Here is a 15,819-nt window from a genome sequence, read left to right as displayed (position 1 = left end):
TTAAAGATCTGAGTTGTGTAAGGTCTGGACTCACGCCTGCACAGGAAAAAGAGCCTGTTTGTGTCTGATATAAGACTGTAAACACTTTATTGTCATTGTAGGTACAAGGACACTTCAGCGAAACAGCATCACATAAAAAACTACATCGAAAATAATCCGCCCAAGGACAATTTCTAAGATTTATTTTGGGGCTGTCGCCTTTTTTCGATAAATAATGTTTTTAGGTAAATATCTGACCATGAGCCTTCTTTTATGGTCCACTTGGCTTTCATTCAATCAATCAATCGTCTGTTAAAATTGACTGAGCCATTTCATCTTGCTTCATTGATACGTATAATAAATTATCATCTGGATAACGGGACATTCATGGAGTGTTTCCTGGGATGTAAAACGGTATCAGTATCGGCACGAGTAATACATTCTGCTATCGAGTTTTTTTTTTGATATACCGTCATCACTGGTTTAAACACACGTTTGGTTGTAATACACACACAAGGCAACATCCATTCCTCAACCTGTTGGCTACTGAGGCGGGAAAACGAAGCGTTACATATTTGTGATTTGTGACTGAAGATGGCTCAGATTGAGTCCCCTGGTCTTCTGCATGTTTCGCTTTGACACCTTGTGTCTGAGCGGGTGTCAGTTTTTACAATGAAAGTGAATTGTGGCTCAGTAATCAGGTAAAATTGTTTCATATCCTCTCCAAGTTTCAGCAAATCACAGCAACGCTAAGTTAACGTACTGACTTTTTGACTCTTTCAGCCTGTTTGGGGCTGTAGCATATAGGCTACGTGTCATTTGAGCCCAGCTCTGCACAGATTTGCATCCGCATTACAACAGGTCTACCTGCTGAATGTGTGTTTAAACTGACGTCTTAGTTACCTAAGATAATTTCAAACAGTGAGCTGTGGCTCTAACTTGCGGTCAAATGAGCAGCTGTAAATACTGAAACTCCCACAGTGTGATAGAAAATCTCTGCTAGTTGTAGCGCTGTTAAAGCTCAGTTTGTTCATTGCTAAACACATTTTGATTTCTGACAAATCCTTCACAATAAATGTTTCCTCTTGTTATGTTGTTGGATCACTTTTATTATAAAAAGGACCATATCAGGAAATTTGATGTTTCAACAGCAGTTTAGCTCTATTCTGCAGGGAAGAAAACAAAACTTAAAACCCCAACATCTGAGTTACAATCTACGTACTGAGAACTGCACACACAGTGAAAAACATCTGTCTCTAGTCTCTAACTGAGTTGAGTATATATCCCAGGCTTGTTTGGGAAGAAGAGAGTGTTCAAATGTGCAATCCCTTTTACTATGTACTAATGCAAAATGAAACCGTAACCACAAAACAATAAAATAAATATTGTGCTTTGAATCTCAGCGTCTCCTTCTTTACAAATGAAAAGAGCTGTTGCAAACATCATTGAAAACAAATGTATTACTGGGAAAAGTAATTTGGGTAATCGTTTTGATGCCGCTTCTTTGGGCCATGGTGGAGACCGTTTTGATTTGGGCCACTGGCCCGTAAAGAACATTGTAGGAGAAACCGATGTGCGGCAGGGCTCCCTGTAGGTATGGGGAGGGGACTTGGTTCACGACAGGATTTCCACTGAGAAAACCAGGTTTCCAGTCCATTAGGAGATTGGATGGTCCAGGTAAAGGCATAGAAGAGCTGGGAGACACCGCAGCCGTGGGAATAGGTGTTGGATCTGGGGAAGTAAATGTAGGAACAGAGGGTCTTCGTAAAAGAGTGTCATATACCCTGTTCAGCGTGTCCCGCTGCTCGATCAGAAGAGCCCCAGACAGCAAATCGAAGCTCTGAGTGAGTTTTTTGTCCATATTTTGGAACTTTTCCTCGTGGCTGTTGGACTTCATGAAGCTCTGGAAACGTTTAGTTTTGGAGAATTTCGCCATCCACTCTTGGACAGACTCCAGAGTGCTGCAGAGATCCATCAGAGCATTCTTTAGAGAGACCGAGATTTGGCCCCCATCCCCTTGTTGAATTTGGAGAACCAGTCTCTCTATCGATCTGACTCTCTCTGCGATATCTTGGCAGCGCTCCTTGTTGGCCTTCACATTCATAGCCATGCAGTAAATGGTCTTGAATAAGGAGAAGACGTTCTCGATGACCGTGGGGATAAGCTGTGAAGACATAGAGGTCGTTAGTTTGTAGGAAAAGTGACGAGTGCTAAACATACATCTGAATGATGAGAACTATAATGACAGAAACCATGTCTGAGGAATTATTTGACGTGTATTTATGCGTAATTCCCAGTAATTCCCAGTTGTGACATCCAAGTCCTGATGTAAATGGAACGCATCATCTGACTTACACCTTGTCCCATCTGTCAACATAGAGGAGGCGGAGCTTATGACCTATCTTGCAGCCAGTCAGTAGGTGGAGCTCTAAATGTTTTGGCTTCACTTTTAGGCAGCGGTAATGTTGTCCATCTTTTTAAATGCTTCATTGTGCAGCTCTTGCAAAGGTCAACCATGAGGCCAAGCAAAGTCTTTTTTTTTACTTTTTACTTTTTTTTCTTAAACTACAAATTTGCTTCAAATCGCTGAACAGTCTGTACAGCAAAAAAACACACTCTGTCTGAAAAGCTTGGATGAGGAGGAAACTACCTAAAAAAACCTGAACAGGTAGAAGAAGAAATCAACCCTTACCTCGGCATTCATTATGTCAGCCCTCTTGGCTCAACTCTCAGCAGCAGGGTTTCTCCTCCACGGTGCAGGTCTTTGTGATGAAGAGTCCTCTGACAAAGAGGAACCTCAGGAATCCAGAGGTGACCACTAGGATGACTGGAGTCGTCAAACAAACAGCAGATGTACTGCAAGTTAGAGAGAAGAAGAAAGTAGTCAGCGTCTTCTTTCATGCAGCTGAAGCTGTAGAACAGAACATGTGATATTTACTATGAGAGTGATATAATTTTAATATACTTATGTAACTACCTTAACCTTCCCCCCACAACTATTCTGTCACAACAAGTTCAGCAGAAACCTGATCTGCCTACTTATAAGAAACAGTAGTATTTCAAAGAACTGACGATGACTCAGGCTGACGGTGATTTCTGCATGATAAGCTGTTAAAGGGTGAAAGGAATTTAAAGTTATGTTATATTAATAACGCCCATTTAAGTTTTGATCACGTCGCTGTTGTTTTAAAAAAACTGTCAACATTGCCTTTATTGCCAGATTTCAGGGTGACGTGATTGAGTCTGTATCATCTCATAAATACCTCGGATTCTTAATCGACTTGATTCTCTGTCTTTCAAGCTTCATATTCAGCAGCTTGTAAAAAAGCTGAAGTTGGGGTTCGGTTTTTATTTCAGAAACAAGTCTTGTTTTTCATTTGCTGCAATAATACGACTCGTTGCGGCTTCTGTTATGCCCTGATTGACTACGGTCATACAGTACGGACAGTACTAACCAATAATACAAAATGGATCTATTTTATCTCAATTAAAACTGAGCAGTAGCATAAGTGCAATCAAAAGGTAATAAAGTCCCATGTCAAAAAAGTTTCCTTTCCTAACACCTCACGGTGAGATATTCTGTTAAGGTGTGAAGAAATAAAATCGTCTCCTTCAGCAAAATAAACCTTTAAAAAAACGACGTAATAATCCAAATTCAAGATCTTTTTCAGAGTTTACCGGCAAAACTTTAGCTGAAGTTTCTTACCTGTCGATGAGCGTCCTTTTCTGAATCAAACTGCGGCAAGTGAGTTGTTTTATCTTCACTTTAACTTCCCCGTTCCTGTCAAGACGTTTAACCTGAAACATTCCTCACACCTGGTGTTGTTCCAGCACGGTGCTAAAAACTCTAAATCCAATCAGCTTCTGTAGCTCAACTTGATTTTCCTGTTCATGGTTACAGTAACAGACTTTTATTTGAAAGAACACATATAGTAAGGATTTTTATTATTAGACTTTAGGCTTAATTGTCCCCATGGGGAAATTCCTTCTCACAGCACCGTTTCTTTTCTAGTCTTTGACTGCTGGAATCTCTTTCACACAGGTCACACCTATACATTCACACACTGATGGTAGAGGCTGCTGAGTAAAGAGATCATCAGTATTAACTCATCCATTCAATACACATTCATACACCGGCCATGAAACAGTGGGAGCAACTTGGGGTTAAGTGTCTTACCCAAGGACACATCTGACATGTGGCTGCAGGAGGTGGGGATTGAACCCCCGACCCTCCATTTGAGAGACGACCAACTCTACCAACTGAGCCACAGCCGCCCAAAAATAATTATTTTTGATTTTAGACATCTGTGGTTTCTTTTAATGGATGAAAACATTTCACACTTTTTTATTGAACAGTTTATTTATTCTGAGTAAAGACAAACATGTACACAAATACAACCCCAGAGAAAACGTCCAGCACAGACCGTTAGCATCATGTTCCTCACATGTGCTCACAGATTAGTCGTCTCTAACTGCGCTGACCGCACACCACTCTGAGCCCATCAGCAGCGAGGCTTCTCCTCCTGGCCGTTGGTATTGATGAAGAGTCTCTTGAGGAAGAGGAGCTGCAGGTACCCGGAAGTGACGATGAGGACGCTGAGGGCCATCGACCACCAGCTGATGTACTGCGAGTTGGACTGAAGCAGGTAGTAGTCGGCGCTCTTCCTCATGCGGCCGAAGCTGTAGAAGCGAAACATGTGGAAGACGAAGTTCTCCACTTTGTGACTCGACCTCTGCAGAAGCAAAACACACAAATATCTTAACAATCACAGATACTGCTCCTACTGCGGTTATTTCTTCAATAAAAAAAGATGCAACACGTACTACTGTAACTGTAATTACTAAAATATTACTAAAATATTACTATTTAAGCAGCCGGTTACATCACAGAGATAGATACATTTTAGTCATTCCTGATCAGATGCAACAAAATTTAGGTTAGAGACACACCAGACGACGACCAAATCTTAACCGATTTTAAAAACGTGAGAGACCACAGACTCATGGACAGATTCAACAAATTTCTAAGGGGTCTTGGTAGCCTAATGGTTATGTCACCTGCCCCGTGTACAGAGGCTACAGTCCTCAGCTGCAGGTTCAAATCTGCACTCGGCCCTTTGCTGCATATCCCCGCTCTCCACTCCCTAAATCTCCTGTCTCTCTTCAGCTGTCCTATCCTGCTGCGTTCTCCCATGCCGTCTCTCGTTCTCCTTTTAACTTTTCTCAACATCAGAAGGCAATGACGTTCAGGGAGAAGGTTTGGTTTAAGATTACAAAATTTACATTTTTATTTAACTAAAGTGAATGTTATGTCCTCGGAAGTGATAGAAACATGACTGTGTGTGTACCTCTATAACGCTCAGTGTGTTGTTCAGCTCCTTGCTGCCCTCCTCTTTCTTCTTCTTCTCTTCCTCCTGCTGCTTGGCGGGGTCCTGGAAGCCGTCGTAGTAAACGCCGAAGCTGAGGAACACCTGCATGGTGCCGAAGCGGTTGTGGAAGTTGCTGAAACACATCTGATAGAAACCTGCAAAGACGCACAGCGAGACAGAAACACTCAGGACACATCGTTTAATATAAAAGAGGCGGCACGCATTTGAATCTAAAACTGCAGCGCTGAGAGTTGTTGGGATTTGTTTTTCTCCTTCAAAATAAAATACAGACTTCTCCTAAAGTAAAGCTGCTCCATCGTCCCTTCTGGGTCTCCATACATGTGTGGTGGTGACTGGCTGACTGGGTTTTACTGTTCTGCTTTGCTCTGGTTGACTCGGGACGTTTCTGGGCGGAGCTGGTGTGTTTCCTCCAGCCAATGAGAGCGCAGCAGGTGAGTTTAGGAGTGGATACAATTCAGTGATTGGGTGCCATTTAAACTGGTGAATATGACGGACGAGGACGTAGCAGCAAAGAAGAGAAAATATAATCACAGTGAGGAGAAACACCAAGTGGATAAAGCTCGCTCTAAAACGAGGGTGAACCTTGTGTTGTCTTTTACCCGTGGACGTGGAGTTGATCTACTTCCTGTTGGACAGGCAGGTGACAAACACCAGCGGTTAGCTTGTGCTAGCGTGCGTTAGCTTGCAGTGTAGCTACAAGCAGTAAACGTACACACTACGTCCTGCAGTTGGTGAGAGCTTCTGGGAGTGAAAAGGGAGGAAGGAAAGAAGGACGGAAAGACGGTAAGAAAGGACAGACAGACAGACAGGTACCTGTCTCTTTGGCTTCAAAGTTGATCTGACCCTTTGCATCATCCACGGTGGACACCATCAGACCGCTTGGAGCGTTCACACTGACGGACAAGTGTCTGTCATGGCCGACTCCGGTAACCCACTGGACCTGCAGACAGACAGACAGACAGACAGACAAAGAGAGCTCAAATTCCAAACATATTAACACACCTTATATTTACCTGTGGGAACTGTGTCTGTGTTTTGTGATTTTTATGATATGTTAACTCTACTTTTAATATTATAAGGGCTGTTAGCATTAACGAGTTAATCACATTAATCTCATGCTATTTTGTCCCTTCAGGCTCTCTGTAGATAGTTGTCCTCAGTGTCTCCCTGTAGTCTCAGAGATGTAAAAGAAGGACACTGCTGTATATTTGAATGTCTCATTTCACTTTAACAAACTCTGCAGAATAATGGAATTTCAAACATGCGATCAAAAATTTAAATCGCGGTTAAAACGCACAGTATTTAAATTCTGCCACTAGGGGGCTCCCAATCAAATCAAAAACAAAAGACAACGTCCAACCTGATAGGGAAAAATGGGAGTGATTGTCTCTGCTACTCCAACCCCCCACCCCTTGATGAATGTGTTGACCGTTAATCAAGGCGAACAGGTGAAACCAACCTGAGGTGATTTAAGCACTCAACAAATATGTTTATTTTTTAAATTTATTTAGATATTTTAGTGTAAAAATTCTACATATTACACCTTTAACTGTTGAAATTTTGCGATTAATCGTGATAAAAGATTGTAATCCTTTGACAGCCCTCATAATAATATATGAAGTTCTGTGTGAAATGCAGCCAGACGAACATCAAGTGAACTACAAAGAGCTCAAGATGTAATCTCTCAATCAGCTCCTCGCCAAGTTTCAGTATAAAAACGCTTGAACTAAGATTGGGTTATTGAACGATTTCACTGTATATGAATCTCTCCTCGTCGACATCTTGAATAAAGACTCAAATGTTGTGATGTTTGATGACATGTGTGGCGGCCGGACGGTTTCTCCTCACCATGAAGTTCAGGTAGAAAGTTTCTCCGTGGTGAGCAAAGTGCCAGAAACACTCCAACCCCGAGGCGGGAAGCACCACGGCGAAGTCGTACTGGTCGGCCCCCCAGAACAGCTCCTGGTCCGTGATGTTGGGATGGAGGTCCGTCAGGGGCCCGCCGTGAACCAGACCCCCCAAAGTAAGAATGAGAAAGAAGCAGGCACTCCTCCAAAACATGTCTGAACAAACGCAGAGAGCTTCTCTAAATGAAAGGAGTCGTTTCTGTGTAGAAATCAGAAATGATTAACCGGCTCCAAAACGTCGCCTGAGTCTGTGGGAAAGCTGGTCTGTCCTCACAGGTGGACTCGCTGTGATAACTAGAAACAACCTCACTCCGCAGAAAACAACTCAAAGAAGGATTAAAAGTGAAGAGTCCAATCTGTCAGTTTGATGGTTAAAAGGATCACACTCATGTTGTAGGTCTTGGGACCTCTTTTTGAAGATCTCGTCTCAGAGTCTAAAGCATTTATACTCGGTCTTGTCTCGGTCTCAGACTGGGTGGACTTCAGATTTTTATTCAAGACCTGTCAAGACCACCACTGATTTGCTATTTTTCGACATCATTACTGTGATTAGAAAAACAAATAACTTTAATTCATTTGTAGGTTGATTTTTACGGACGCAACCTTGCCGGTGTTACGGTCTAATTGAGGGACACGCCCCCTAAACACAAGACGATGATTTGTCAGATATATTTATGGTCTTGAGCTCTCTGGTCTCGGTTACTGTAATCCTGACTACAACACTAGCTCATACAACAACTTTGAGGCTGAATATGTAGTGTTGCTGCAGCTAAATAGAAAAATTAGCTAAAAAATGTTAGGTAGTTGTTCTAACACTAATATGTGTCGCTACTCCGTCTACAAACCCCCCAATGATGAGAAAAGTCCATCCTCTCCGTCTTTCGCCTGCTCCACTTTTCAGAAAATGTGTGCTCAAACAGGCCGTTTGGAGATTTTCCCTTCATGACATCACAAAGGGCAGTAGCCCCTCCCCCAGGTGGGTGACACTCCCACAGCTAGGTTTTTGTTCTTCCCTCTGAGTCTGCCTTCTCACCATAAACAATAGGACATGGAGCGAGAAAGCCAGGGGGTGTGGTCAGACACAGCTCATTTACATTTAAAGGTACAGACACAGAAACAGCCTGTTCTGAACAGAGCTGAACTAGAGGGGTTTATAGGCATGATCAAATACAGGATCAGGGTGGATTTAGAAGAAGGTTGAAGAGGAGGGAAATATGTGACTGACACAAATAAGAGATACACTTTTATTTGTTTGCACAGGAAACTTTGGAACAAATAACGTCAGAAAGAAATCTTTTATTCAAACATTCATTTGGACGTTGCAGCTTGTCAAATCAGATCAACTTCTACAGACATGAACACATTTAGATACAGCAGCAGGGTCCAGACGTGTGAGAAAACAAAAGATATGATGTTAAATATGTTTCTGACTTCTGTGATTTCAGACACCGCTCTAGAGAATCTTGATGAGCAAATATAAACACATTTAGAGTTTAGAGTCTGGATCTGTTGTCACCCTGATTCATGATTTTCTACGCATTGAACAGCTTCAACAACAGACATGTTTATGTGGAGTGACTCGGAGTAGTTTGGCGTCTGGACTCTGAGTTTCTTTAAGATGGTAAAAAAAAAAAAATCATCCTGCATGTTAGGACTTGTCAGAAAATCAGAAAGCCTGTTGTCTGGACTCAGTCATGACCCAGACTCTCTCACAGCGGGGTTAATCTCCCTCCTCCATGAACTGAGTCTCTCCTGCTGCTTCCAGATCCTTCAGATCAGTACCAGGTCCCAGTTTGACGACCTGTTAGCTTGAATCAGTGCCAGGTCCCAGTCTGATGACTTGGATCAGTACCATGTCATATAATGTTTAAAATAAAAGTATTTCTGAGCCCAATGATTAAACAAGTCTTTAAAAAGTCTGGATTTAAAAGTTCTTCAGATATTGTTGCTCCAGCTCTTTTATTTTAATCCTGTTGTATGATTTGCTGAATCCGTATTCCCCTGTGAGGATTGTCGTCTTTGCTTTGACTGTTAGCGGTATCACTCCGTATGAACTCTTTGCTCCCCCTTTGGTCAGAACACACCTGAAGAGAAGAACACCTGGCACCTCGCTCCAGGTCACTGCAGCAGAGTTCGGTTTCTCCAGCGGCTCAGAATCAAACCTTCCGTTTAGAGAGAGAGACCGCCGAGGAGACGGTCACTGTGCAGCACGCCTCACTGTGGGACGATTTGAGTGACATCTCCTCACACGGAGAACTCAGCCCCGCCCTTCCAGGTGCGTTTCGGTAGAAGGGTTGGTAGTTTGAGTCCAGCGAAGGGGCTGATCCACAGCAGAGAGGGCTGACCTCCGAACACAGACCTAAGCCCCGCCCACCGAGTCTGACGCTCCCATGTCGGTTTCTCGTTCTTCAGACGCTCGATCTCCTGCAACAGACACATGGCCTGGTCACACACACGGCCTCAGACCACACAGGTTAATAGTCTAAACAAAGGGAGCGTGCGTGTGAGTCCTCACCGTCTCGTCGTTGCAGATGGAGTGGAGCTGCGTGCTGAACATGACGGCTGTGAAGGTGAGGAAGAGGAGCGCCTCCATGCAGAGGAAGATCATCAGCAGCATGGTCACCGGGGGAGAGAAATCACTGCACTCTGCACGGAAACAAAAAACAACACAAACACTTTTTTTAAACCACAGACATTACAAAGTTTGAAGCTTTGCTCTTATGTTAGAGACGGACGGCGTTCCTTAACAGATCCCTCGGACGCTTCCCCTTTAAAGGTCCCTCGAGTGACCACACAGCGTTCTGTTATTATGCCCATGAACTGTGGAACTCGCTGCTCTCTGGGTTCTTTTGGAAATTAAACAGAAGACCGTTTTAATCTAGCTTTTAATTTAAAGGGCGTTTTCACAATTGTTTCATACTGTCCCCGAGCACGATTGCTCCCCTCCCCCCGCTGGTCTGCGTTCACATTAATAACATATAACGTATGCACATAGTTTGTCTGAAAATCTGCCAAGAAGTAAAAGAAGTAACCATGGCAACCACTCGCCGACTGAGTCCATCCTGCTAACTACTATAACTGTGGATGTTTGTGTTATTTCTGGGAAGCCAACAACGGCCTTCTTCCTACCTCCACATCTACCGTGCAGCTCAGAGGATGAAACGGGCCATGCTGCTTAGACTCACGCCATATAGCGGTCCACTGCCTTGTTTGAGCACGGTTGCGTTCACATCTAAAGCGGATCGTACTCGAGGACACACGAATCGTGCCTGAGACCAACTCTTCAAGAGGACTCGGGCCCAGTACCCGAGTACGGTACGTTTGTGTTCACACTGATCAAATGATCCGGACTTTGGGGTCAAGCGTACCTGGTTTCCGACCCGGATCCCTGATGTGAAAGCAGCCTTTATAATTTTTCTGTTTATTGTTTAAAATTTCTTTTTTTTTTTTACTTCCTGTGTATCTTTTTTGTGAAGCACTTTGGGCTGCGTGCTTTTCTGTTTGAAACATGCTTCATGAGTAACGTTGAGTTAGGACTCACGTCCCCACTGGACTCTGATGCAGGTGACGAACTGGTATCCACAGAGCGCCAGAGCGTGACCGGAGATCATAGAGATGTACATCTGCAGACAGAAGAGAGAGTGTCACATAGCCTTCAGCTAATGCTTAAAAAAAACAAAAAAAAACAGTTTGAGACGTTTATGATACCAAACGGGAGAAATTAAACAGTTTAAGATGCATGTAAGGACTGCAGTACCAATTTTAAACACTAGGGGTCAGAGTTACATACTGCTCCTTTAAGTTTTAGTAAATTTCTTCAGCCCGCAGCTTTGAAACATGGATAGTCTAGATCTAAAACCGTTAAGCTAACAGAGACTTGTGGTTCAGCATCTAAGATCTAAGATTCTAACGACAAAATTAGAGCATCAAAACAAAGGTTGTGTCCGAAATCACTCACTCACTCCTCCATACTCACTTTATAGGGAGGTATATGTAGTGGACTATATAGTGTACTCGCTCACTCACCGGCCGCCGGCAGTGAGGTCATTACTGTCGCACAACTAAAACGTTTACACTACTTTTCACAATGCATTGTGGGATACAATATGCACTATATAGGGTAAGACAATGCTTCACTATATGGAGAGTGTTGTGTGATTTCAGACACAGCCACAGTCTAGTCTATTCACAAAGATTAGTCACCATCTTCACTTCCTCAATCAGCAGCCCACGGAGACTGAAAGGTTTCCAAGAGTTAGGAAGAATCATCAGAGAGGAAAACATGTGAGAGTCATTCAACAACACGGGAAAATCCCCAAACTGTTGTTTCATTATGAGACAAAAACTAACCACAGCTTCTCACATCTCCAACAATTAAATTCATCCCCCTTCACTTCCAAGTAAAACAAAACAAGCTAACTGTAACTAGTTTTTACAAAGTGTATTTCTCTGGTTTTCATCCCGCTGAAGGAGAAACTCACAGTGAAGAGGACGAAGAAGCGCTGGTTCTTCTCCCCGACACAGTTGTTGACCCATGGACAGTGGTGGTCCATCTTACGGATGCAGCGCTTACAGATACTGAAGAAGAAGAAGAAGAAGAAGAAGAGGAAAAGATAAGTCATGATTATAATCCTACTAACAACAAGGAGGAGAACAATAAGGGGAAAGAGAGGGAGCTTTATTAAAGACAGAGTCAGCAGCTTTCTCCTTCAAAATAAAATACAGACTTCTCCTAAAGTGAAGCTGCTCCATCGTCCCTTCTGGGCCTCCATACATGTGTGGTGGTGACTGTGTCTGCAGAGACTCTGTCCTCTGACTGGATTTTACTGTTCTGCTTTGTTCTGGTTGACTCTGGATGTTTCTGGGCGGAGCTGGTGTGTTTCCTCCAGCCAATGAGAGCGCAGCAGGTGAGTTTAGGAGTGGATACAATTCAGTGATAATTCAATTCAATATAATCAGAGTGAGGAGAAACACCAAGGGGATAAAGCTCGCTCTAAAACGAGAGTGAACCTTGTGTTGTCTTTTACCCGTGGACGTGGAGTTGGTCTACTTCCTGTTGGACAGGCAGGTGACAAACACCAGCGGTTAGCTTGTGCTAGGGTGCGTTAGCTTGCAGTGTAGCTACTAGCAGTAAACGAACACACAACATGAGTAAACTAAGATAAGGCAGTTGAGCTTGAAGCTGATCAGAGATTGTGTTTGAACTCTCTGACCTGCAGTGATGAGCCCGCTCCGGCTTGATGCTGCAGCATTTTGGACATTTGTAGATCACCTCGCCCGGCTTCAGCTGCAGACTCTCCAAGTACTTTTTAGTGGCGTTTCCTTTCGGGACAGCTCCCTGAGGAGAGCAGGGAGGAAAAACAGGATTCGGAAAGATTAATATTTGTGCTTATTTGCAGTTTTTCCCACTTTATGTGAAAAATCTGCCCTCCAGACTCCCATTAACTCCCTCGGCCTCCTCACCGGGTCAGTCAGCATGGTGCGGATGTGAGAGGCCAGCGCCAGCACAGCCAGGCTGTTGAAGAGCACCCCGTTAACCACGGCGTACCAGAAGCTCCTGGAGGGCAGCAGCATGACGAAGGTGACCACAAAGTCAGCGTAGAAGACCAGCGACCAGGTGATGAAGGCGCACACCATGCCGCAGCAGTCCTGGATGAACCAGAGGGGCTTTGTAGCCCCACTGTGGGAGCACCTCTCCACCACATCCTCCTCTGTGTCCAGCAGGGGGCGCTGCTGCTCCACATCTCTCAGCCTGTGACCTGAGGACATTCTGCACCAAAACAAAGGTCCTTAATATATAAAATATAAAACAGCAACCAATGTTTTGTTAAAGACTGGATTCTCAGAGGGGGATTGTTGCTCTCTGCTTGGCCATCTTTCGTCTCTGAAGATGAAGAAGAATATACCCTTTATTAATCCCACAGGTTTTGTGCCTTGCTCAAGGGCACCTCAGCAGTGCTCAGGAAGTGAACTGACACCTCTTCTGATACCAGACAAATTTCCAGACTTGGTCTGCACTGACACCTGAACAGGCGACCCTCCAGCTGCCAACCCAAGTCCCTTAAGACTGAGCTACTTCCAAAGTGCCTCAGGAAGAGCAAAATGCATCTGTAACTTCTGCCATTATTTAAAAGTCCTGCATGTAATGTGGTGGTCAATGTGCTTTTACAGCTCATGTTTAAAGGACGAAAGGTTACTTTTGATATCAGGTGTTTGACCCTGGAAGAGCAAAGAGTTTAAAGTTTCCTGTTTGTATTTTTAAGTAGCACTACACTGCAGTGGACTTTTATTCACATAGATGGAATAAAGGATAATTACACAAGCTGTATAACTCAAGTCTTCAGTTTTATAACAAACAAACACATCAACTGTGAAGCCATGGCTTAAAAACTACTGAAGAGGGGACGCTACGTCACTGCTTAGTTGAAGTCAGGTTGATTAAAACTCACCTGAAGATTCCTTTCACTTCACCTCCTCTCCTCCAGCGGCTCCATCCTCAAACTCAGTGATGATCCTCTGAGTTACATAACTGTGTGGACAATAAAACACCGATTAGAAGTGACAGATCAAGTATCGTCTAGTACTGGTTTGACTGGGATAATAATACAGATGCTAATGGAAACATTAAACTCACCGCCTGCTGGCCTGACTTTGACACCGATTACCGTCATTAGTAAGAGTCACGACAGATAACTTTAGGAGCAACGCTGACTTCACATCTGTGTGTTGGTGTGTCACACTAAGCTAGCTAACCTATAAATTAGCATAACAAACCTAGCCCCCACTACGCCTACGTAAAGCTTTTACTGCTTTCCCCTTCAGACTATTTCTCAAACTAAAATTAAGTATGATTCCATATATAACGACGGCACAACGTAAGAAGTACAATAGAATGACACAATTCAGTTGATAAAGCTTGTCATTTGAAGTTAGCCATACTAAGCTAACTTGGATAGGTGTATCGGATTAAAGAGTGACCGTGTTACCTGGCGACTTCCGGGCGAGTCCGCCTGTGTGGTTGTCGTAGTAACAACAGCCGTTAAAAACGGAGAAGCCTTAGCGAATTTCTCTTAGTTTTGTTTTTCATTACAGACATATCGTATCATTATATTTTGACATTATTTTTTATTATTTTTTATTATTTTTAATAAACTAAACAAAGATGCGTTGGCGAGGATTATTTTCAGTCATCCACAGACGCATTCAGTCGGTGTTATGTCGATAAACGCCTTCCGAGAAATTACATGCACCTAGCAGGACAATGCAAATTATGGAACACACAATATCTCTGCTGAATTTTGCTTTTACCCATAAATATTTACAATCTATGTTCCACCCTTAAAGTTCATCTACAGACACTTCACAGTCAAACACTGTTTGCAGCTCATATTTACGCAGGAACAATGTAAACGCCTCCTCTACTTGAGGCTCAATAAGGACACTTAACGCTTACTAAGTATTCACTTTAGATACCTTTAAATTCATCACATGCCCCCCGAAATACGAAGGTTTTAACACTGTTCCGAGAGGTGCATGCAATTCTCGGCAGGCATGCGTTTATCGGCACAACACCGGAAGTCACCAGTTGACACGGTAACTCGTTAAACTGGTACACCGGTTAGCATTTAATGTCATGTCTTCAGCTTATGTTTTTAATTATTTTAATGTGCACATTTAGAAAATAATACGTAAACAATGCTCGTGTTTACTGCTGCTACACGACACACGTTGTACGTGCCCTTTTAATACAAACAGAATCTAAAAAACTGCGTTAAAGCAACAAAACAGAAATATAGCCTAGCATTTTTAAACGCTGAACTATTGACGATTTATTTTCCCAAAGCATTTGTTAAGTATTTTAACCTCCTCAACTCACCTCATGGAAAACAACCACGAATAATTCCCATATGCGATATTTTATCATAAATTCCTCCGGTATATTTCCTGTGTTGTGTTTCAGTCTCATCCAATCAGGTGGGAGATCAGTCCGGAAGTTTTTGGGAGCAACTGTGGGCAAAATCTCTAACAGAGAGGAAGATAAGCAACTAATGTTTATAAATCAGAGCAGTTAGTCTTTATTTTTACTATTAAAGAACACTTCACTTTCTGAAGAAGAAGAATGGTATAACATTTTCCAATCTAGTAGATAAATGTGCACTCAAATTGACATTTAAAAAAAATGTAGATTTTCTTTTTTTCCATGTCTCTTCTCCTCTTTACATTATTCTCTCTTCTCTCTCCACCTGTTCTTTCTTGTGAATTGTATTTGTTTATAAACTGTATTTAATGTGTTGATGCTTGTCTGTATACAGATGTTGATTTTTTTCCTGATTCCTGTTCGAAGCCACTCATGTTACGTCATTTCTGTCTCTGTATTTGGATGTAATGACTTGTCAGTATAAATAAAGTAAAAAAAAATGTCTTCATCTCTTATTTAAGGAGTCACAAAATAACAGCATTCAAGAGGGCACTTGCAGCGTTTCCTATGGATGCATGTCCTCTTAGGGCTTCCGTAGCGCTGCACAAATAACCAAATTAATGTT

General features: G+C 42.8%; 2 protein-coding genes and 1 long non-coding RNA gene across 4 annotated transcripts; all 3 read right to left on the bottom strand.

Annotated features, from left to right (window-relative positions):
- Window positions 1-673: 673 nt before the first annotated feature.
- LOC136179695 (uncharacterized) lies at window positions 674-3,783 on the bottom strand. The gene is made up of 3 exons (XR_010666655.1): window positions 3,686-3,783; window positions 2,672-2,835; window positions 674-2,143 (listed from the first exon to the last, which is right to left on the bottom strand). It is a non-coding gene; the product is annotated as an uncharacterized lncRNA (long non-coding RNA).
- Window positions 3,784-4,316: 533 nt separating this feature from the next.
- Window positions 4,317-7,471, bottom strand: tmed6 (transmembrane p24 trafficking protein 6). Its single transcript, XM_020635014.3, has 4 exons — window positions 7,218-7,471; window positions 6,183-6,309; window positions 5,328-5,503; window positions 4,317-4,712 (listed from the first exon to the last, which is right to left on the bottom strand). Exons 1-4 carry the CDS (start codon window positions 7,428-7,430, stop codon window positions 4,482-4,484), a joined length of 747 nt encoding a protein of 248 aa, XP_020490670.2. The 5' UTR covers window positions 7,431-7,471; the 3' UTR covers window positions 4,317-4,481.
- Window positions 7,472-8,506: 1,035 nt separating this feature from the next.
- On the bottom strand, window positions 8,507-15,308 carry LOC109984852 (palmitoyltransferase ZDHHC7). Of its 2 annotated transcripts, none has more exons than XM_020635001.3 (8): window positions 15,153-15,308; window positions 13,726-13,805; window positions 12,740-13,046; window positions 12,490-12,614; window positions 11,758-11,854; window positions 10,818-10,899; window positions 9,792-9,922; window positions 8,507-9,700 (listed from the first exon to the last, which is right to left on the bottom strand). In XM_020635001.3, the coding sequence occupies exons 3-8, from the start codon at window positions 13,043-13,045 to the stop codon at window positions 9,521-9,523; spliced, it is 921 nt and encodes a 306-aa protein (XP_020490657.2). In that variant the 5' UTR covers window position 13,046; window positions 13,726-13,805; window positions 15,153-15,308; the 3' UTR covers window positions 8,507-9,520. The 2 variants fall into 2 exon arrangements, with proteins under 2 accessions (XP_020490657.2, XP_020490658.2); XM_020635002.3 differs by lacking the exon at window positions 15,153-15,308 and adding an exon at window positions 13,911-14,277.
- Window positions 15,309-15,819: the final 511 nt, after the last annotated feature.

The sequence above is a fragment of the Labrus bergylta genome, chromosome 7, assembly GCF_963930695.1.
Source record: "Labrus bergylta chromosome 7, fLabBer1.1, whole genome shotgun sequence".
NCBI classification, from domain to species: Eukaryota; Metazoa; Chordata; class Actinopteri; order Labriformes; family Labridae; genus Labrus; species Labrus bergylta.
This window is presented reverse-complemented; position numbering and strand designations above follow the sequence as displayed.